This window comes from Abramis brama, assembly GCF_963993115.1.
Source record: "Abramis brama genome assembly, chromosome: 2".
NCBI lineage: Eukaryota > Metazoa > Chordata > Actinopteri > Cypriniformes > Leuciscidae > Abramis > Abramis brama.
Genome location: NC_139964.1, coordinates 4,538,153 through 4,561,331, shown reverse-complemented (window position 1 = coordinate 4,561,331; position 23,179 = coordinate 4,538,153). Strand labels below are relative to the sequence as shown.

Genomic DNA, 23,179 nt, shown 5'->3' with positions numbered 1-23,179 from the left:
TTGCTGCTCTATACTCACCTAGTTTAATAAATTAATTTGCCATAGCTTATAATAATATGTTTTTATTCATTTGCTGTTTTTCTCTATAATAAAGTAGTGTCTATTTAGTGGATTCTGGACCGTGTAACAAATAAAAGAGTGACCATTAGTCCCACAAACACAGATGTAGATATTCTATAGTGATTTGATTTCTATAGTGATTTTTTTTTTACACACACACACACACACACACACACACGTGAATGATACATTTATTGCCTTTTCTGTGATTGGGCAGTATTTTGTGATTGTTTCAGTTAGTATGAATTAATATGAGAGACAGAAAGAGAGCGATTTTTATACTAGTGCAACATTTTTAATGTTGATTTCTCATTTATCTGTTTCCCTAGGTTGGAGAAAGAAAACGGTTTCCCTAGGTTGGAGAAAGAAAAACTTAGGTAAAAACATGGATAGACGCAGTCTTAGAAAACGAGCAGTGAAACGTGTGAGTTCTATGTTTGATTCATTTCAAGATGAGTTACAGGCCTGTGGAGCTGCAGAGAACGCTACAGTGAGTATCTGTAATTCAGCTGAATACCAAGATCAGGGTGACCAGGGAGAAATTTCTGACATTGAAGATGATTCTCAGCGTGATGATGACATAGAAAATGTCAGTATATCACTAACTGAGCCTTTGTGTGACTGGGCAGTTCATTTCAGGATATCTTTAGTAGCTTTGACTGCACTTCTGGCCATCTTGAGAGTTCATCATCCTTTTCTACCAAAGGATGCTAGAACTCTTCTCAATACCACTACTTCTTACAACATCCAAACTGTAGCTGTTGGCACTTACCACTACTTTGGCATTTTGAAAGCTTTTTCAAAAAGCATGGAACAGGTCTGGTCTCACATTCCAAGCAGACATGAATTCAAATTGCAGCTGCATGTAGATGGTTTGCCTTTGTTTAAGAGTTCTTTGGTTCAGTTCTGGCCAATTCTTGGCTTGCTACAGGGTGTTGTGAAGAAGCCAGTTGTCATTGCTCTATTTTGTGGTACCTCAAAGCCAAGTTGTCTGGGTGAGTATTTAAAAGTTCTTGTCAGTGAGTTACAAGTGCTAAGCAAAGGATTCCTTATAAAGGGGAAACAGTGCTACTTGAAGGTCACCTCGGTCATCTGCGATGCTCCAGCAAGAGCTTTCACCAAAGGAACAAAACTTCACAATGGTTACTCAGGTTGTGACAAGTGTGTCCAAACAGGCATTTATCTTAAACATAGGATGACATTTCCAGAAGTCAACAGCCCACAGCGAACTGATCTTTCTTTTGAAATGATGTCAAATGAGGACCATCATGTCACAAAGTCACCATTAATTGATGTAGGTATAGGCATGGTGTCATGCTTTCCTCATGAGTACATGCATCTTGTAGTCTTGGAGTGGTACGCCGACTGTTGGATTTGTGGATTGCATCAGGGCCCTTTCTCTGCCGCTTGTCTTCTCATCAGATGGACCTTATCTCTAGTGAACTTGTAGGCCTGAGACGTTTCATTCCCATGGATTTTGCTCGTAAACCCAGGGGGCTTTCAGAAAGGCTCAGGTGGAAAGCCACAGAGTTGCGACAGTTCTTGTTGTACACAGGGCCAGTGGTTCTCCAAAATGTGTTGTTGGCTTCAGTCTACAACAACTTTATGTTGTTATCTGTTGCCATCTTCATCCTTGCAAGTCCTTCATTGTCTGCAGATCTTCACGACTTTGCACACACATTGCTTGTGTCATTTGTGACACATTTTGGTGAATTGTATGGTCCTGAATTTGTTACTTACAATGTTCATGGGCTTACCCATCTTTCTGGGGATGTTCAAATACACGGGAATCTGGACCTAATATCTGGATTTCCATTCAAGGATTATTTAGGTAAGTTGAAAAAGATGATAAGAACCCCGCACCATCCACTGGCCCAGGTTATTCGGCGAATCTCTGAAATGGATCCTTTTACAGGAAATGATGAATCGTCACATGGAAAGAGAAAGTTGCAAAAGGAGCATAACCGTGGCCCAGTTCCACCCTCCATGATGGGTCTACCCGTACTTCAATTCCAGGAGCTTGTCATAGGTGGTACCAAAATTAATGTATCAAGCGAGGCAGACAGATGTGTAAAGATTGGTTGCTCCATTGCTTTGATTGGCAATGTCCTCCAGTCTCAGGACAAGATATATATTGTCTTCAGGGAATATGAATTAATGGAACCGTTTTTTGAGTATCCTCTGAATTCTTGTGAGCTGGGTATCTACCTGGTTGGCAAAATCTCATCAAGCCTGAAAAGCATTCAGTTGTTTGATCATGTTGAGAAATATGTGTGGTTACCAAAACAAGATAAATTTGTTGCAGTGCCACTACTGCACTTGTGTCAATGATTTAATTTAGCCCTTTTTTCTTGGTCAGCTTTGAAGTGAAAGGAGAAACTGAAAAAAAGCTGCTAGTTCCAGTGTTCCTGTCATCATCATTATTATTATTATATTCAGTTTTTTTTTATCAGTTTCCTTTGTTCTTATTTTCTCTGTCTGGACCTAGAATCTCGGTTTGTTTGATTAGTCATTTCATTCACCTGTTATCATATAATTAGCTAAGTTCTCTGGTGTATAAATACTTTGTGTTTGGCTCAGTTCAATGTTGGTCATCTTCAGTATTAAGTTGGTTGTGTTTATTTCTCCTGTGTATTCCCAGAGCCAATGCAAACTGCTCAGTCCATCTCAGAGCTGGGTGCGGACCTCTGCCTAATTAGATCTGTGGTCTCCAGATCCACTCCCCTGGCGAGCCCCCACCCTTGAGTCTTCGCCCTTCATGCCGGTTCTGTCCGGCCATCTGGGTGATCCGGTTCCATCCGGAAATCTTCATCCTTCTATGTCCCTGCTTGATTTCCTGGTCCCATCTCCTTTTTTTGTCCATTTTGTCAAGTTCCTTGTATCCATCTGTCCCACTGGTGCCGTCCTGCTCCTCTGCTCTGCCCCAGCCACTTGCTCCATGCAGCTATCCGGCGCTGCTTCGGGCTTTCCATCCACCCACTCGACTAGAGGTTGAGTCCCCGGCTTCACATCAGGCCTCTAGGCCCTTGTCTCCACCTCGGCCTGTCAGCCTGGCAGCTCTGCGCTCCCTCGACTCCACCATGGTTCGTCAACCCTGGGACTCATCCCGGCTCCCTCTTCCCTCCGGATCAGCTGTCATCGCTCTGCCTCCAGCTGCGCCTCGACCCTCCACGCCTTCGGCTCCACCGGGCTTCTTCCCTCTAGCTTCTTTGTTGTCCTCACTCCCTCCGCCTCGGGCTCGCGAACCAGCAGCTCCACAGTGGGCTTCCAGGCCCTGGATATTGCCAAATTTCTATTCTAAAGAGATTTCTAAATAACAATGCACTTGCCTCAAGACTCAAGTGCAGAAAGAATGATTTATTAACAAAAGAACAAAGTAAAACAAACACCCACAAGGGGGAAAACCATATATAAACAACACAACAACTACAAAATGAACATACCACTGGGTCACAGGAGAACAGGAGACGTAAACAATACAACGATCCGACAAAGACTGCAAACACAAAGGATCTTATAAAAGGGACAAATCAGGCAGATAATGAGGGAACAATGGGTGGGACAAATTAAACCAATAATGAGATAACAAGGAGGGTGGGGTCAAAACAGAGACAGGAACACAAACACCACCTGTGCTACACGAGACAGGACAGGCATGTGACAAAAATATTTAAAAGAAAAAAGAATCCTAAAAGAAAAGAATCCTAAAAGAAAATTTGGGCATAAAATGGGGTGGAAACATGCATATGCGCCAAAATATGTTTATATTTGTGTATATGCTTATCAAAACTAGATTTTGTTCTAACAGATATGTTTAAGGTAGTAGAGTTTTCCGAAACGAGGGAGGTGGAGCTGGTCCCAGGCATTTGGGTCGAGAATGGCCAGTGCTGTTGGCCTAAATCATTAAGGGGCATGGCCCTCTACCAGGCCATCAAAAACATGATGGCTCCCAACCAAGACTGGGACCGGTGGGAGGTGCGAACAATGTTTTCTACAGGTAAATTTTATATTTTCATGCTGGTTTTGACTTATTCTGCCATTTTAGTGTATACATGACCACTGGCTAAGTTACATTATTACACGACCCTCTGGAATGTGTGACATTGATTGGACCATTGCAGCATTTGATCGAGCAAGTGGTTCATTATTAGATTATATTGTCCAACCCGCAGTATAACTGACCGTTGTTAGGCTCAACAATGTGTTTTGTATGCTGTTTGTAAAATTATTAGCCTGAGTCTTGCAAAGTAATACATTTTTTCCTCCTTGAATTTAACTTTTTTTTTACAGACAGTTATGAAGAGGGCAGGAGGAAGGCCAAAGAGGCAGAGACCTGGTCAGATCTCCAGTCTGAGGCAGAAGTGTCTGGCCAAAGACCACCCAGGCATAAAATGTATGGATATTTTTTCAGCACATTACTATTCCTTGATGCTTTCATGCTGTATTTTTAAGCAATATTTATCATGAAACATTGTAGAATTTGTCAATATAGTTGATTTCATTTTGATCAATTTTGTTTATTATTAAAATAGCAAGAATATCCGTATTGGTCCACCCGGAGGTCAGGAGGAGTGTCTGTTAGACTCTGAGGATGAGTCTGCCCCACCACCCAAACAAAATGTGCCATCTGCCCCCACTATACACTTCCCTACAGTGACCCCAAACACCAGTTTCCCCTCTGATCCCACCACCACTTTACCACCACTATCACCAGCACCACATGGCACATTTTCTGACATGATCCAAAACTGGCAGCCGATGGACAATATGCCATGTGAGTTTTCTTTTGCTTTCTTATTTGCTTTTTTTGTAGGTATTCATTTTGTAGAATATTTTATTCTCAATTCAAGTTTTCTTTTGTAGCACTGCCAGGTTATCAGACATTTCGAGTGCCCCCCCGGCAATCATCAGAATCAGGTAGGACTAACAGTGAATTCCACTCAGCCATCATACTGGAATATGTATAAGTTATATTAATTATTAATTAAATATAAGTAATAAGACTAAGGACCAGATTTATTACCAGCTTGCACCAGTGCAAACTTTCTTTTGGGGTTAAAAAACACTTTCAGGATTTACTAAATGACAATGAAAAATTTGTGCTGAAAAGGCATGGACAGGGTATTTTTACGGCTGATGCAATATTGTTATATTCTTATGCAAGAAGTTGCATATGCATTTGTAGGAGTTTTACTATCAGATGCAAAATTTATTAGAGGAGGGTTTTTAAATGAATCACAACGTGATTTACTAAGACTTGTGCTCGTCAGTTTACTGGTATTTACGCCATTGTTCTTTAGTGGCCAAAAAAAGCATGTTAAACCAGCTGCCAATTTGCGCTGCTCTTGGTAGATTGCGTTGGTCATTATGGAAATGAATTGGCGGATCACTGCTGAATTTCAGCAACATACAGAAAAAATGTCATATTTACACAGGTTTATATTTTTTGAATGTCGACGTTCTAAATTTACAAAAAAATCTTTTTTGGAATTGCTCTCACACTAATTTGTCCTATTTAGTAAATCTGTCCCTAAGGATGCAGATGTATATATTTTTTGTTACTTTTTATATATATTTTTCAAAATCATGAACTTCTTTATTATAGCCATGTTGAAGGAGGTGTTGACAAAAGTAGAGATGGTGCTGGACCAACAAACAACCATCCTAAGACTGCTGCAACTGCGGGAGGCCCAGGTGCAGCCTTTAGGTAATGAGGAAGGTTCCCATACACAAAAGAAATATATTGAAATATATTTTAAAGTGTCAAAAATATATGTGGCATATATTCCAAATACATTGAAATATATTTGCATTGTTGTTCACTTATATTTATCATTTTGAAATATATTCTGAAATATAACAAAAATATATGATGCTAAGTGTGAAATATATTTACATTTATAACATGTAATGTAAAATATATGACAAAATATATGGTCATAAAATATTTAGCTTGCTAAAGAAGGGTCGAAAATGTATTTTGATCATAGCAATTCCTCTACCTTTTCCCCTATACACAACAGTAGGTGTGCTGACAAACTGCCTGGGAGCTCCTCAGTGGTGAAACTCCTCCTCCTTCAATCAGTGGAGAACCAGGTGGAACAAATCTGAGGCAATCTGAGCGTGCCAGTACCTGGCTCTGTTGTTGTCTTTAGACCACAGTGAAAGGAGCATTTATAGCACCACTAGACCAAGGAAACTTCATCTTTGTCATCAAGGTGACTGTGCAAAACCAAGCCCTCCACAAAACAGTGAAGTGAAGCGCCATATTGGCCATGTTTGGCTAGACTGACTTAAGTTGCAGTGCAAATGATACTCTGGAAAACACAGACTCTTAACTCTTGTTGACTTTGATAGGACTTTTACAGTGATATTTGTAACTTCAAATGTTGTTTGGTTTTATCAAACAAGTGGGGTATAAAGGAAAAATAAGAAAAGCCAAATTCATTGTTTGACAAAGAATGTGTTTGGAGTGGTTAAAAGTAATTTAAACTTTGTAGAAATCTTAATAAACCAAGTTCTTAATTTAGTTAAAAATGTATACTCTAAAAATCTTTGGTTAAAAAATGTAAGATCTAGTAACTTGGCTAGAAAGGGTGGAAACAGTTTGGCTAAAAATATAATGAGATCTATTAATTAACCTAAATATTAAACCAATTGAGGGTAAAAAAGTTATTTGGCTAAAGATACTTGGTTAAAAGATAAGAAAATATACATTTTGAAAATTAAAATTCCAACTGATTTGTTTTGGTAAAGCATATCTAGTTGTGTGGCTACAATGATACCTTAGAATAATTCTTTATTATGAAAATACTGCTTAAAACTACTGATTAGAATAAAAATGGAAACCTTGTAATAGCAGTAATGTGTTTATCTGAGGTGAATGTGAATAATTTTGTTTATTTAATTTGGCTGTCAACTCAAATAATAATCTTGTATTTGTCATCTCTCTTTTGAGGTTTTTCACCTGTTTACTGCCAACTAAAGAATGGTAAATAAAAGACAAACAACTGATTCCATGGCTGTTTATTGAGTGAAATCCAGTTAAGATCTTCATGTGGAGGGACTGTCCTTTTCAAGTGGGGAATTGCACAAAAAATAGATCAGAACTTGACAGTAGGCTACCATATTTCACTACTGTATTATGACACACAGCTATAATAAATACTGTACTTACATTTAAATGACTGCAATGTAAAATGACAGATAGTTGCTTTCCTAGGACTATTAGGCCATATTAGGTGGCACGTACCTTACACTAAGTGCAATTATTAGATTTATTGTTGTTTTATTGACATCTTTCCTGAAGTCATTTAATGCACTGTGAACTAAATGAAATTGAACATTTTTATTAACTAACATTAACAAAGGTTATTAAATGCTGTAATAATATATTGTTCATTGTTAGTTTGCGTTAGCTAATGCATTAACTAATGTTAAGACCTTATTGTATAGATTTACCACATGATCTTTGAAATACAGGCTTGTATGAAACAGCACACAAGAGTCAAGTACTCACCCACTGCTGTATAAAAAGGCATCTGTTGGAATTAATGCAATTAACACTCAGTGATGGAATTTTTTTAATATATATATATATATATATATATATATATATATATATTCAGTGACTGAACGCCAGAAAACGCTTATATTCCACAGTTCCTTTTAGTGTAAATGAATCATCATTTTGTATATATCTCCATCATTTGGTTATGGTCATAAACTATTTAACATGACGATCAAGTTTGTATTTTTTAATGGCACCTCTGCATAACCATTTTTTTAATGTTTGTTATTAAAGGGACAATATGTATCTTTTTAGATATTTTATTATCTAAAATCAATATTTTTATTCATAAATATGCCCTCAATGGTGTACAAATACCTCGGCCAATTATCTGACTTATCCTTATAAATGAAGAATTTATTATCTTTATATACATGGGACGGGTAGGTCCACGGAGGCTTCCATGTAGTTCCGCCATCTTGCAAAACTATAATAGCAGAGAGGGACAAAAAGTACTAAGCCAACGCGTTTCCACAACGCGTTTTCGTTCAGAGCCAGCCAGTCACATGACGTGACTGAAACCAGCAGAAACGCAGGTGCAGAGCAGTGAGAGGCGCTTGAAACTGCACCGGCAAGTTTAAAAGTCTGGATTGCATTGTTATTATGGACCATACATATGCCGCGCCACAGGAGAAGAAAACATCGTCGCCAAAAAAGTCAAAAATAGAACGTAAAAGGAAACGTGACCGTAGATTACAGAAAAAAAGAGTTAATGTTGGGGTAGCTTTTTCCAGGAGGTGGAAAGAGCTAATGCTGGAGAAAGATTTCAAAAGAGACGCTGAAGTGGCCTGTTTTCTTCTCGACAGGTAAGTCAGTGTTACAATCTTAATTACAATCTTTTTTCTTTGCTTGGTTGTTATTATATAGATAGACGAACATTTATAGTTAAAAGTTAAACAGGCTATTTGATGAATAGCAGCTATTGAGTAAAGTAGCGAAGGTGCTAAAAACAAGGTTTGTAAGTTTTACTTTTTGTAACCTAGAAATTCTATAGAAATATTTAAATAGAGCATATGATTTTTGAAAATTCATTGCTATTGCTAGACATAAATTGTCCAAACCTCGGTCGCTTCTCTTCTCTGCCTTTGTAAACTTTCAATTCTATCAAGATCGTCTCTCGTAGCTGCCGGGCATCTTTGTCGTTGTGGTATTGACTCTCGCTCTCCTCCTCTTCCTCGTCGTCCACCTCCTCGCCTAGATCCCACTGATCCACTGCCTCTCTGTCCTCTCCCTCTACCTCTACCTCTTCCTCTTCCTCTCCCTATTGTTGAATCATCTGATGATGATATCTAACAATGCACATAATTCAGAAAATATAACGAATAAAGAAGGCATCTAGAAACTACTAATTATTTCATGTTTTTCACAGTCAGTAATTCATACTGTAACATTCTTTTGTTTGTTGTCATGTTGCAGTTTGTTTGAAATAACACACCTGTTCACCTGAAGGAAAACTCGACGAAGTGCTATTAGAAGACATCCTGTCAAAGCTTTTTGGTACATATCGCCTACCGTAGATGCAACGTGCATTTGAAAAAGCGAGGCGCTGGAGAGCAAAATTAGTTTGAATGCAAAATAAAAATTCACCACTAGATGGGAGTAATTCCTACTTATTGTCCCTTTAAAGGAAATGTAGGCTGTCTTATATAACCACTTGTTTAGTGTCAAGGGGCATAAGGCAGCGATGTCAAAAACAAAGTACGAATCTAAGTTGTATCTTGGCAAGGAACAACATCTGTTTGTATCGCTAATGGAGGATAAATGTGTACAAACACTAGTGTGTTCATGCTTTTGCGCTGATTTTTGTGATTGACCAAACAGAATATTCTTCTTCTTCTTTGTGTGTTGCACTACTGCCATATTCTGGAGTTATTTAACTCTGACTTATACAAAGCAGCATGTCATAGCGACTCTCCATTTTTACCATATTTGTGAGGAAGCAGTTCAGTTATCTTCTGCCTTGTCCACTCCTCCTGCATTCAGTGTGTTCTTTACTCCACATACTGTTATTCCCATTTTTTTTCATGTCCTTTCTCTTTCTTGCAAATAACATGCACATATTTTACTGTTTATTTGACAATGGTCACAAATGCCAGTTTTTCCTGGAATGATTCCCTATAATGTGAAGTGTTCAATTCAATTTATGATGTTGTATTCTTAACTTTGTTAAGATCGTTTCCTCTTTCATTTATTTCTTCTCTTACTATCTCTTACAATGCCAAGTCTACTCTGAATATCTTGTATACCTTTATATTCCCGGTGCCACTGTTGCCACTCTTTAATAATTCCTTTCCATTCACTGATCTTTACTTCTGATCTTCAGAGACTAATGTCAGTATCTATGTTTTCTCTTTCTTAAGGCGAGACAACCCAGGTGAATATGGTAAAAAAACAAAACAAAAAAAACAACAACTAATAAATATCACCATACTTTACCAGTTGATTTATTACATTAATAATGGCAAAAAATGCCCTAATTTGCATACATTGCTAGAACAAACATTTAAACATTGAATCAGAAATATCAACAAATCAGAGGATACTGTCAACAGTCAAATTAATTTTCGCCATTTTGTTAGGAATAAAATGTTGTATAAAATCAGGAAAATGATATATGAACAAACCCCTCTGTAAAAACCTTCAGATTATAGATAAGAATAAAACTGTAAAGTTTGGTGTATGTAGGTTTTACTGAAGTGAAGATTTCTGGCTCAATGTAGGAGGAAAAACTCATTTTGAGAAATCAGCCTTCAAAGGTCTACACTGTATTTGAAATCTACAGACACAAATAGATAAAGTGCTTTAAAAGATACAGTTAAAAGTGTATTTGGATGTTTTCTGTCCACTAGTCTGAAAAAAACACTTTATGAAAAGCCAAAAAGCCCAAAATCTCAAAATTGACAGATTTGTGCCTGTATTGTCTGGCCTTAAAGGGATAGTTCACTTTAAAATGGAAATTCTGTCATCCTTTACTCACCCTCAAGTTGTTTCAAACCTGTATGAATTTCTTTCTTCTGCTGAACACAAATGAAGATATTTTGAAGAATGTCAGTAACCAAACAGTTAACTGGAACCATTGACTTCCATAGTAAGAAAAAAAAATACTATGGAAGTCACTGGTTCCAGTTAACTGTTTGGTTACTGACATTCTTCAAAATATCTTCCTTTCTGTTCAGCAGAAGAAATAAATTCATACAGGTTTGAAACAACTTGAGGGTGAGTAAATGATGACAGAATTTCCATTTTAAAATGAACTATCCCTTTAAGGCTTGTTTATCTGCTCTTTCATTGATCATATATGATTGGGAACCCAAATAAATACATCTCAGTTTCTTTATTTTTGAGCGTATTGTCACTTCTCCATAAAATAACCCCTGATGATTTCTGATTCTACCTGTTTTGAGGCTGCACAAGACAGACTGAGTCGCCACAGATTAGATCTTTGTTTTATACACACACTGCCCGGCCAAAAAATATAATCGCTGTTTGGATTTAAATAGTCAAATCCTTAAGAGTCTATAATTGTATCATTATTGCAGTGATTATTATATGTTTTAATTATATGTTTGGCAACAGTTCTTCTAACCCTAATTGATGGAGTGTGTAGCTTTTCATTTCTTAAACAACCTTGTACAGTAGGAAGACAAATCATGGCCATATTCCAGGATGACAATGTCAAGATTCATCAGGCTCAAATTGTGAAAGCTCTGAGTCCAGACCTTAAATTCATTGAAAGTCTATGGGATGTGCTGGAGGAGACTTTACAGAGTGCTGGACTCTTGCATTGTCCACACAAGATCCTGACCAAAACTGATGCACCTCTTGATGGAAATAAATGTTGTGATGTTATTTCCATCTAGATGTCCATCAGTTTTTGTTTGAGATCTTATATTGACAATACAAGAGTCCAGTACTCTATAGCTGAGTGGGGTCAGTTCATTACGGAAGCATCTAATGGTCATCTGCTGGTCAAACAGTTGTAGAGCAAACGTCTGATTCTTCAACATGTAGATTTTGAAACAACATATTAAGTCGACATGATCATCAGAGGTCGAAGATATTCTAATCACAATCCAGTCCAATCTGATAGAGTTCAAACAAAAACACTGTTGTTATCTCTATGTCTAATGTTAACATTCATATCATCTTCCTTTCTTTATTCACATAAAATTGTGTACGCATAAAGTCATATTCACTGTAAAGTTGCATGGGAACAAAAGTGATCAAATTAATTGAATGCCTCTTACAGTTCATTAATTAATGAGCAAACTGAAAGTACATATGTTGATCTGGGTTTTGTCAGACTGAACTGTGTGATGGATACAGGACACAAAACACTGCATATTTGCAATAAAAACATTGCAGTAACGGTACATTTAGAGGAACCGGTTAATGTGCTTTTGTCTCACACACAATCCTGAGAAAACAGGAGGATCTCAGTGACTTTCAGTGACTTGCTCAAGCATTGCTCAAACCACAGCTCTTATTACTTATGGTTTCACCGGCCTCCTGTGACACTTATACACTCTCTGACATGTGAAGCATGAAGAGCTGCTGAATATCTCTCTGATTGCCAGACATCTTCTGTATGTCCTGTGCTGTATTTTTGTGTAATATGAAATAGTTTGTCTCCTCTCTACAGTCAAGAGATTAAAGCTGCTGGAGTTTCTTCACATATCAGAGTATCTCTAGAAGAGTAAAGACTGTCATACACACAGTGCCGGTCAGAGTCAGTGTGTTTGTAACCCTGAAACGATGCCCTCACTCTTTAAACATTTCTAGCAGAACAGTTTCACTGTAAACCGACAACATGCATTGAGTTCATTTAAAAGAACATTTATTTGTATTGCTTTTTATGCTGACAACAGGCCAACAGTATATAATGTGCTACATTTATTAATGTGGAAATTATATAAGGAAACAAACTGCATGTCTAAAATTGTATTGTAAATTAAAATGACATGACAGTGCTGACCCAATAAAGACATGTATGATCTTTAATTCATATTTGTTCTTTTATTATTTAATATAGTGTTTAACCATTCATGTTTTATAACATTTTTAAATTTGACATGTACTACATTTTTCATTTACTAATTATGTGGTTACATTATTTCATTGACAAATTTTTAAAGCACTAACAACCTATCGCTGTAACCTTAATTTGCATTAGGCAAAGTAATACCACTGTTCATTTTGTGTGTATTTCTAACTTTTAAAATCCTCTCAGCTCCCTTCCATCTGTCCTATAAGAGAAGAAGTGAGAGAGACACTGTGATCCAGTGATCTGCCCCCCGAATCAGGCGAAATTAGAGAGAATAAGAGTAATTACTTTTAATTGCTGATTCTATTCTATTTTAATTTAATTAACAATTAAAAGTAATATTTAATAAATGTATAAAATAGATTAAAGTGAATTAACATTAATGTAAATAAATAAGACATCCACAATGATTTGTACATAGTTTTTTACAAGGTGGTGGCATGATTCTTGCAGACAATTAATAAATTGAATTCAGGGTGGAGGAAGTGGAAATGTTTAGTGACTTCCTACCATATATTAAAACTTGCCATTTATAATAGTATATTCTTGGTTTTTCACAACATCCTCCCAGGCCATTTTACAATCAAAAGTTATAAATAAATACAATGACATGTCAGCACCTAATGAACTGACAGAGAATTAAGTAGAGTAGAATGAGTATAGTTGTGTATATTTTTTTAATTAGATGCTTTTATCATAACAAAATTACTTTCTGAGAACTGTCCCCATGCCAATGTGAACATGCAAATGCAATAATCATCCGTGTGCTACTTGCATGAGAAAGGAAACATTCAGTGTTACAACTGTACTCCATTAAATCTGTACTCACCCATACACAAAAGAAATATATTTGAAATATATTTTCAGGATATATTTTGGAATATATGCAAAAATTTGAAATTGGCCAATAAATATATTTCATACTTATATTTCATATATTTTTGTTATATTTCAGAATATATTTCAATGTATTATTTTCTGTATGGGTCCCCAAAAGTGTCAAAAATATATGTGGCATATATTCCAAATACATTGAAATATATTCTGAAATATAACAAAAATATATGAAATATAAGTATGAAATATATTTATTGGGCCAATTTCAAATATTTGCATATATTCCAATATATCCTGAAAATCTATTTCAAATCTATTTCTTTTGTGTATGGGCAGTCTACTTTGGAATTTAAGTGTTTGTTCGTTAAATCTGACACAGAGACAGTTCGGACTCAAAAACTTTAAATCCAGCACAGAGGGGTTCAGTGAAAGTGGTGTTGTATGTGTATATGTGTGTAAGTATGTGTGTGTCAGAAATGCTGTAGAAGGACAGAGTGCCGGCCGACACGTCCAGATACACTCCTACTCTCTTAGATTGGGGTATAGGGGTTGGTATGGTACTGCACACATTATTGTGCCAGACAGCGAATCCATCACAAGTGCAAAAAAGACACCATGATTTGTCATTGTATCCAAACTTACAGACAGTTCCTTCTTTCCTGCTGATACCTTTATAAGCCACTGCTACACGAGCCCAGCCAGTCAATTCTACCTCCCAGTAACAGCGTCCAGTCAGACTCTCTCGACACAGAACCTGAGGAATATCAGCAAATCTTTCTGGATGATCAGGATACGGCTGATGATCTTTCACATATTCTATCTTTTTGTTCTTTTCAGACAGGATGAGTTGAGTGTTTGCTGTGTTTGGATCCATTGTAAGATCACAGGCATCTGAACACAAGAAGAGAGATAAAAAGTTTATTAATCTCATTTGTTTTGTTTTTTAAATGTGCAAGAGTGTGTTAGAAAAATAACCTACATTTTTGTAGTCCTGATTTTATCCTGAAGGATCCTCCATGATCCAAACTAAAAAAGACACACAAACATACAGACAAAACCAATTGTGAGTAGTTTGAATAGATATTCACATACAGACTATTAATATAAAGCCAAGTCATATTTATTTGTATAGCACATCTCTCAATACATATTGTTCCAAAGCAGCTTCACAGAGCCGTATGTCTCAATGTCTTGAGATTTTTTATATATTGATGTCTTCAGACCCCTGTACACAGCTTTACAGGAAATATTCTGCAGTCTTTTTGAGCTCCTAGTGAACAGCCGAAGGAGCTAAAATGGATTTGATATATGCATATAACTGTAAAACAAATAATATAATATTTAGTTGTAAATTGTTTGCATTTAGTAACTCTGTAACCAATAAATAACAGTACATGAGTATCACTACCATCTTCAAATTCTTAATAACCCAATCCATATATTCTAATTAACATACTCAATGTTTTAGTTGTATTTTCAGCAAGCACTTTTTGCAGATATTGACCTTTTACTATAAATATGTAAAAACTGCAATAAAGAAAATGGTGCAAATACATTATGCGAGTTAAAATATGGATTTAATTGCTACAATGCAGAGATCGGAAGAACCAGAAGAATTAAGGATTTTACTTTCAAAGCAAAGTTTGATTAAAAGCTCTGAATTCAATTATTTCACTTCTTATCTTGTACCCCACATACTTGAGTATCTGCAGTGAGCAGTTTGGATCATTCAGTTTCCCAGAGAGTAGCTTGACTCCTGATTGTCCTGGGTGATTGTAGCTCAGATCCAGCTCTCTCAGGTGTGAGGGGTTTGAACTCAGAGCTGAAGACACATAACCACAGCCTTCCTCTGTCACCATACAGCCTGACAACCTACAGACACACAGTCAGATCATCTACAGACACACATCAACAGTAAATGGGTTGTTTTAAAGCCAGTATGGAACCACCTTCCAACCACCTGGCTCAATGTAAAAGTAAAACCTAAGTATCTTCAGTTGACAGCTTGGACTCTTCAGTCCATCAGAGAGTAGTTTCACTCCTGAATCCTGCAGGTCATTGTTACTCAGATCCAGCTCTCTCAGGACACAGTATGAGGATTGAAGAGTTGATGACAAACTCTCACAACACTGAACAGTGAGATTACAGCCAGCAAGACTGAAAGATATGAGATTTATATATTTTTAACTGCATTCTACAATTAGGAGTTCAATAATATCAGCATCATTTTTTTTTTTAAATAATCAAAATATACTTAAGATGTATATGTTATCACAACAATTGTGTTTATATTCTGAAACTTTTCAATGTAATATATTATTAAACACTCACAGGGCTTTCCTGCAGTTGATCACAGCTGGTATCAGTCGTCTTCTACCCTCATCTGATGTGTTGTATTTCATGGGGTTCAGCTCATCCAGCGCCTCCTCTGACATCTGAAGCATGTAGGAGATTGTTGAGCAGTGAGCAGGAGAGAGTTTCTCCTCTGAGAGTTTGTCTGATTTCACAAACTCCTGAATCTCTCTGGACAGAGTCTGATCTTTCACTTCCAGCAGACAGAGGAACAGATTGATGGATCTTTCAGTGGAGAGTCCATGCCCATCTTTGATCTTCTCTTTAATGTACTGTGTGGTTCTCCTGATGCTCTCTGAGCTTTTCTCTGTGTGTGTCAGAAGATCCTGTAAGAGTCTCTGATTGGACTCCAGTGAGACACCCAGCAGGAACCGCAGGAACAGATCCAGCTGTCCATTCTCACTCTCAATGGCTTTATCTACTGCACCTTTAAGCAAACTTTGTACTGAAGCAAAATATATCAGTCCTTCCATAGTTGTACTTACATGAAAGTAAAACACATAGAAGGCAGCGAGAAACTCCTGAACGCTCAGATGAATGAAGCTGTAGACGTTCCTCTGATGAATCACTGATTCCTCCTTAAAGATGCAAATCCCAGAAAGCACTGAGGCGTCATTGACGTCTATGCCGCTCTCAAACAGGTCCTCCTCATAGAACATCACATTGCCCTTCATCAGCTGCTTGAAAGCCACTTCAGCAAGTTTCACAATAACTTCTCTGTTGGACTGCAGGGGTTTCTCTGGATCTCTCTCTTCATACTTCTGATTCCTCTTGTTGATCTGAATCAGCAGGAAGTGGATGTACATTTCAGTCAGAGTTTGAGGGATTTCTGCACTCATATCTTCTTCCAGGAGCTTCTGAAGCACAGTGGAGGAGATCCAGCAGAAGACGGGTATGTGGCACATGATGTGGAGGCTTCTTGCTCTTCTGATGTGTGCGATGATTCTGCTGGCTTGACGATCATCATGGATTCTCTTCCTGAAATATTCCTCCTTCTGAGACTCATTGAATCCCTGAATCTCTGTCAGACGGTGGATGTATTCGGAGGGGATCTGATTGGCTGCTGCTGGTCTGGAGGTGATCCAGATGAGAGCAGAGGGAAGCAGATCTCCTTTCATGAGGTTAGACATCAACACACCCACTGATGATGTCTCAGTCACATCAGAAACTTTCTGATCATCTGAAAACATCATTGTCATTCTGCTTTCATCCAGACCATCAAAGATCAACACAACTTTACACTCCTCAAAAATCTTTGGGTCCAGATCTTGAAGTTCAGGATGAAAGTCCAGCAGAAGTCTGTGAAGACTGTACTGTTGACCTTGGATTAAGTTCAGCTCTCGAAATGGAAGCACAAACATGAAATCTACATCCTGATTGGCTTTTCCCTCGGCCCAGTCCAGAATGAACTTCTGCACAGAAACGCTTTTTCCGATTCCAGCGATGCCTTTAGTAAGAACAGTCTTGATTTGCTCTTTCTCCTCACATCCTGGTTCAGGTGAGGCTTTAAAGATGTCATTGCAGTAGATTGGAGTGTCTTGTGAGGTTTGTGCTCTGGCTGTTTTCTCCATCTGTAAAACCTCATGTTCTTCATTCACTCCTTCACTCTCTCCCTCTATGATGTAAAGCTGTGTGTAGATCCTGTTGAGGAGGGTTTCATTCTCTTGGAGTTTGGTTCCCTCAAATAATCTCTCATACTTGTCCTTCATGTTGGTTCTGAATCTAATGTGTTCTTCCATAGAGTTGTTACTCCTTACAGACTCCGATCTCTGTCTCTTCCACCTGCTGATACTGACAAAAACAAACAAACAAAAGGGCATTACAGTACTAGTTATATTGAATAACTGGAAAGCACCTATCATGAGTAGTGGCTGTAGTAATCGCAGGAGGCCGGAGAATCCAAACAAACACTTTATTAATCTGCAAAGTAACATACAATATATCACAGGAGCAAACTAATAAATAACCAGGAACGATACCGGACAATGAAACAAAGGAAACCGAGGGCTAAATTCACAGGGGAGGTATCAGGGTAAAACAGAACAGGTGCAGGAACTAATTAACTACCAGGGAGACTAAAAATTATCAGGAACACAGCCAAAACAGGAACAGCAAAAACAGAACCAAAATACAAATAAAACTAAACAGACATAGAACTACTACATAGAACAAGGCAGAGGGCCGTCAGAGAATGGCACAAGGACGGTGGCGTGATTACTGGTGAATACCACCGGTCTCTTATCTCTCACAGAGGAGCTTCTTAAGCATTAAAAGAGTAGTGATGACAGAGAAGGACGAGAGAGGACCAGGTCTGGACTTTTATGTTATGTTTTGTTTATGTGTGTGCAGCATCCGTGAACAGCTGCCTCCTTTACTTTCGTTTTGTGTTTGTTTATTTATATATTAAAGTTTGTCAATGCTACATTGGTGCCGAAGCCCTGGAGGAAGGAGGGACACGCTGTCAGAGAGCTCTCGCTGCTGATGGGGATCGCGGTGCTGAGGAGATTGAACAGCAAAGGAGAGGAGACCGCCGATGGCTACTCGAGGTGGTGGTGCTGGAGCGATTGAACAGCAGGTTGGACGGAGAACTTGCTACCTGGATTGAGGAGGAGTCGCTCCTGTTCGCCATGGGCCGGAGCCTGCTGCCGTACGCCATGATGGGGGAGGAGCTGCCGACTTCCCTCAACCGGAGGATCAAGCCATCCTCCAAAGGATGTCCAGTACCATTGCATGCCACCGCGAGTGAGAGTATCTCATCTGATTGAGGACTTTTGTTTATCTTTTTTCTGGTCTTGTTTCACTTTACTTCAGTGATTCTGCTTATCAGGTGTTCATAAGTGTCTGAATACACTCACTTCTTTTCATTCACTCTGTCAAGTGGACTATATTAGTGATCTAATGTAGGGAATAGTGAATGAGGGTATAGGGAGTGATTTGAAACACAGCCTCTGAGTGTCGACTTTGAGCGCTGTAAATTCACGGTATATTTCTGTAGGCTATTTTCTTGAAACTGATAAATATTATCCAGAATGCATTGTTTTCTATGGTATATTACTGTTTTAATGGAAAATTGTATGTTACTATCAGAATTTAGCTGTTTTTTTACAGCAATGTTTTACAGTGTAGGCTACAAGATACAAATATATACAAATATACAAATATTCAGTATGGGTTTTATGGACCGATTGACAAATATTTAAAAAACTACACAAAAACATAATTTTCTCATAACTACAAAATTGTACATACATGCTGCTCACATATTATTGTAGCAGAGTTTGTGCTGAATACATTGTAATCACACTTTAGCCATGAAAATGTTATAATTAACAGAAATAAGCACAAACCTCAGGGCATGTCAGAACACCTCCAGGGCCCAGAAAACACCTCAGACCCCAGAGGATAAATGACAAATTACAGCAATTCACTTTTTTATACAGACAATTTACTTTATTTTTTATACAGTATTTTTTTCTGTTTGCTTAAATAACATAACAATGTATAAAATTACAAAAATAATCTGAAATAAACCAAAAAATTAAGTGTGAAATTCCGGTATTGTATAGAATGCCTAGGCAATGTATAGAATTCCTGATGTTTTTTGCAAAAAATACATTACGGATTACACACTTTGCCGGTAACATATATATTACAGCCCAGCCAGCAGAGCCATGTGGGGCCCAAATGGGTTTGACCTGGGCTATCTAACTGGGACCCAGCCAGTTTTGCACCCAGTTTCCATGTAGGCCCCACATGGATTTGCCCAGATGAAATGAACACTGCTTAGTGTGCACACTACAGGCTGTTTAATGTAACACTTAATCAGTGTTGGAGGTAATGAGATAAGTGATTAAGTGATTGAATAATGATTTTGTATTAGTGAAGAACACCTGCTGTTAACAAGCATAATCACTGAAGGAAAGAGAAACACAAGAACTACTTCCAGCCTTGGATGAAATCAAATGAAGATAAAATACATTAAATCTCTCAAGATCTCATTAAACAACTCCACAAACAGCATTACCAGCTTCACTTATTACAAACCAGACTGACTTTATTTATGTCAGACATCTACAGAAAATAATTAAGAAGAGGTTTAGATGTTGATTACTTATTTGAAAGTAATAGTTTGATTTGATGTTACCATTGTGGCGATCAGTGTGTGCTTTAGTCGGGCTCTTGACTTTTCAACATTTGTTTTTCTCTGGCAGCTGTGTCTGTTTGTTATGATGAGAACAGCAAGAGAAAGTATAATCAGATGCTGTAAGCTGATTGATGATAAGAATATAATCATCATATATTGGCTTAACTCATTGATATTATGTGGGAGGTTTATATGGGTAGTATGTTATTAATTCTGTTTTATTGTTGTGATTCTACAGCAAGAAAATAATAGAATTTAATCAGAACATCAAACGATTTTTAACACACCATTTACATATTTTGGGCTCCTGTTAGTTTTACTCACACACAGACATCAAGAATCAGCATATGAATCTCAACAATGGTGACATGCTTCATAGTGCAATGCATTCTGAGTGCATCATACGAAACTTATCCATGGCTCCCAGAATGCATTGCACCATTGAAGCATGTCACCATTGTTGAGATTCATATGCTGATTCTTGATGCCTGTGTGCGAGTAAAACTCACAGGAGCCCATAATATGTAAATGGTGTGTTAAAAATCGTTTGATGTTCTGATTAAATTATATTATTTCCTTGCTGTAGAATCACAACAATAAAACAGAATTAATAACATACTACTCTATAAACCTCCCACATAATATCAATGAGTTAAGCCAATATGATGATTATATTCTTATCATCAATCAGCTTACAGCATCTGATTATATTTTCTCTTGCTGTTCTCATCATAACAAACAGACACAGCTGTTAGAGAAAAACAAATGTTGAAAAGTCAAGAGCCTGACTAAAGCACACACTGATCGCCACAATGGTAACATCAAATCAAACTATTACTTTCAAATAAGTAATCAACATCTAAACCTCTTCTTAATTCTTTTCTGTAGATGTCTGACATAAATAAAGTCAGTCTGGTTAGTAATAAGTGAAGCTGGTAATGCTGTTTGTGGAGTTGTTTAATGAGATCTTGAGAGATGTAATGTATTTTATCTTCAGTTGATTTCATCCAAGGCTGTGGCTGGAAGTAGTTCTTGTGTTTCTCTTTCCTTCAGTGATTATGCTTGTTAACAGCAGGTGTTCTTCACTAATACAAAATCATTTTTCAATCACTTAATTATCTCATTACCTCCAACACTGATTAAGTGTTACATTAAACAGCCTGTAGTGTGCACACTAAGCAGTGTTCATTTCATCTGGGCAAACCCATGTGGGGCCTACATGGAAACTGGGTGCAAAACTGGCTGGGTCCCAGTTAGATAGCCCAGGTCAAACCCATTTGGGCCCCACATGGCTCTGCTGGCTGGGAGGTAATTCCTGAATTATTAAGATCAACACCTTCACTGTAAAAAAATATATATTTTAGCAGTTTACAGGTATCTTTATCTGTAAATTATTGAAATTTTCAAAAGCATTTCTATTTTGCATAAACATTTTCCCTGACAGCAAGTGAATCACAAGCATTAACAGAGATTCACTCGCTGTCAGGGCAAGTTTTTATGCAAAATAGAAATGATTGTGTACTTCACAGATACAGGCGCATCAGAGCGCAACAGATAGAAAGTGCAATAATTATGACTTATGCATTTGGATGAAGCAATTGTTGGACATTAAATATAGATTTAAAATTCTTAATGTACAGTAATAAATTGTATTTTTATGAGAACAGTAACTGTAAATTGACGATTGTAATTGGAGTATGTTCAGATAAATTACATTTTTAATTTAGAAATTTAAAAGTAGAAAACTTCTGCTTTAAAATAGTAAGCAATCAGTTTTTGTTTTAGAATGTACTGTTTATATTTTATAATAATTTTTGCACATAATGTAGAGCATAGCCTACTGTATACAGATGCATTCCCTCTATTTGTTTTCATAGCCTAATAGCACTATGATTTATAGTATTTATACCAATAATAGTACCATTACACTGAAATATGAACTCGTCAGCAACGAATAGTTATACTTTCCACCTCTGCCTACATAGGCCTACTGTAGATTAATGATGTACTGTAGACATATGATAACCTGCACATTTAAAGAATTACATGACATTGATTGTTGAGTATTTGTTCAGAAGTCTCCATCTCTGGTAATGACTCAAATATTTGTTGGTAATTCTCACAATGCATAATGGCATATATTCGTTTCACTAGATATAATTGAGGCTCTTCCATAGATTTGATATTTATACAGAATGAGAATTTAAGTTAGAAAATGTAATCCCTCTGTATATTTTGTAATGATTGATACACATGAACTAATATATTAGCAGTAATTCACTTTATCTAACGTGTTTATACTCACATAGGATCAGAGGTCACTGGTTTATCACTGAGGTTAAGAGGATACTCCATGGAGCTGTCACTCTTCATAGACACACGGCTGGGTTCGGGAGATCTCCGGGACTGAGAACATCCCTCCTCTGTTTTCTCACTGAGACTCATTTTAGAAGCAGCGTCACTCTTCTTTCTATCCAGAAAGATATTAGTCCTGCCAATACATATAGTTTATAAATTAGGAAAATTCACATAATTTATCCATTGAAAGACACAAGACACAACAGAAAAGCCATTTGCTTTAAACCTCTACTTACCATAAAATATCCTGCTGGTTTATGCTGCTTTTTCAGCCTCTTTCCTTTCCAATGTGAAGCTCTTGTATGTTTCTGCTTTCAGTTTTAGCTGTTCTACTTGTTACACCTGCTTTACTCAGAGGTCAAGGAGGAGTTTCATGTAGTTCCAGAACAGTGCAAAAGCAGAACAGTGTCCAATATAAACATGTTTTGAAAAAGGAAAGATGCTGGTAACCTTCACATTTACCTTGTGTGTTGTTTTAACCCTCTCACACCATAAGCAATGTAGTTCAAAGCAAAACACAAGCTATTCAGAATAAGTTTGATAAAAGACATACAAATTGCACTTATTTAATGTGTTACTGCAAACACCATTTAAATTAAATATTCAAAAATAAAAAGGATAATGTAGCTCTGAACACCTGTATAAACTGCATAAAACCCCAATTCACAAACAGTGCAGCACATGTGCACTAATGGAAATAAACAGCAAGCTAGCCAATAAATCAAAATGCATCCCTGATAAAAGTGACTTCCATGATCTCCTAAAGACAATCATTTTATATTCTGTTAAACCAACTTTTATCTGATTAAATGCA

At 37.2% G+C, this 23,179-nt stretch overlaps 1 protein-coding gene across 1 annotated transcript; it reads right to left on the bottom strand.

The window, feature by feature from the left end:
• Nucleotides 1–12,635: 12,635 nt before the first annotated feature.
• Nucleotides 12,636–22,671, bottom strand: LOC311077455 (NLR family CARD domain-containing protein 3-like). Its single transcript, XM_084105962.1, has 7 exons — nt 22,602–22,671; nt 22,313–22,498; nt 15,843–17,654; nt 15,495–15,668; nt 15,210–15,383; nt 14,491–14,537; nt 12,636–14,402 (listed from the first exon to the last, which is right to left on the bottom strand). Exons 2-7 carry the CDS (start codon nt 22,450–22,452, stop codon nt 13,876–13,878), a joined length of 2,874 nt encoding a protein of 957 aa, XP_083962088.1. The 5' UTR covers nt 22,453–22,498; nt 22,602–22,671; the 3' UTR covers nt 12,636–13,875.
• Nucleotides 22,672–23,179: the final 508 nt, after the last annotated feature.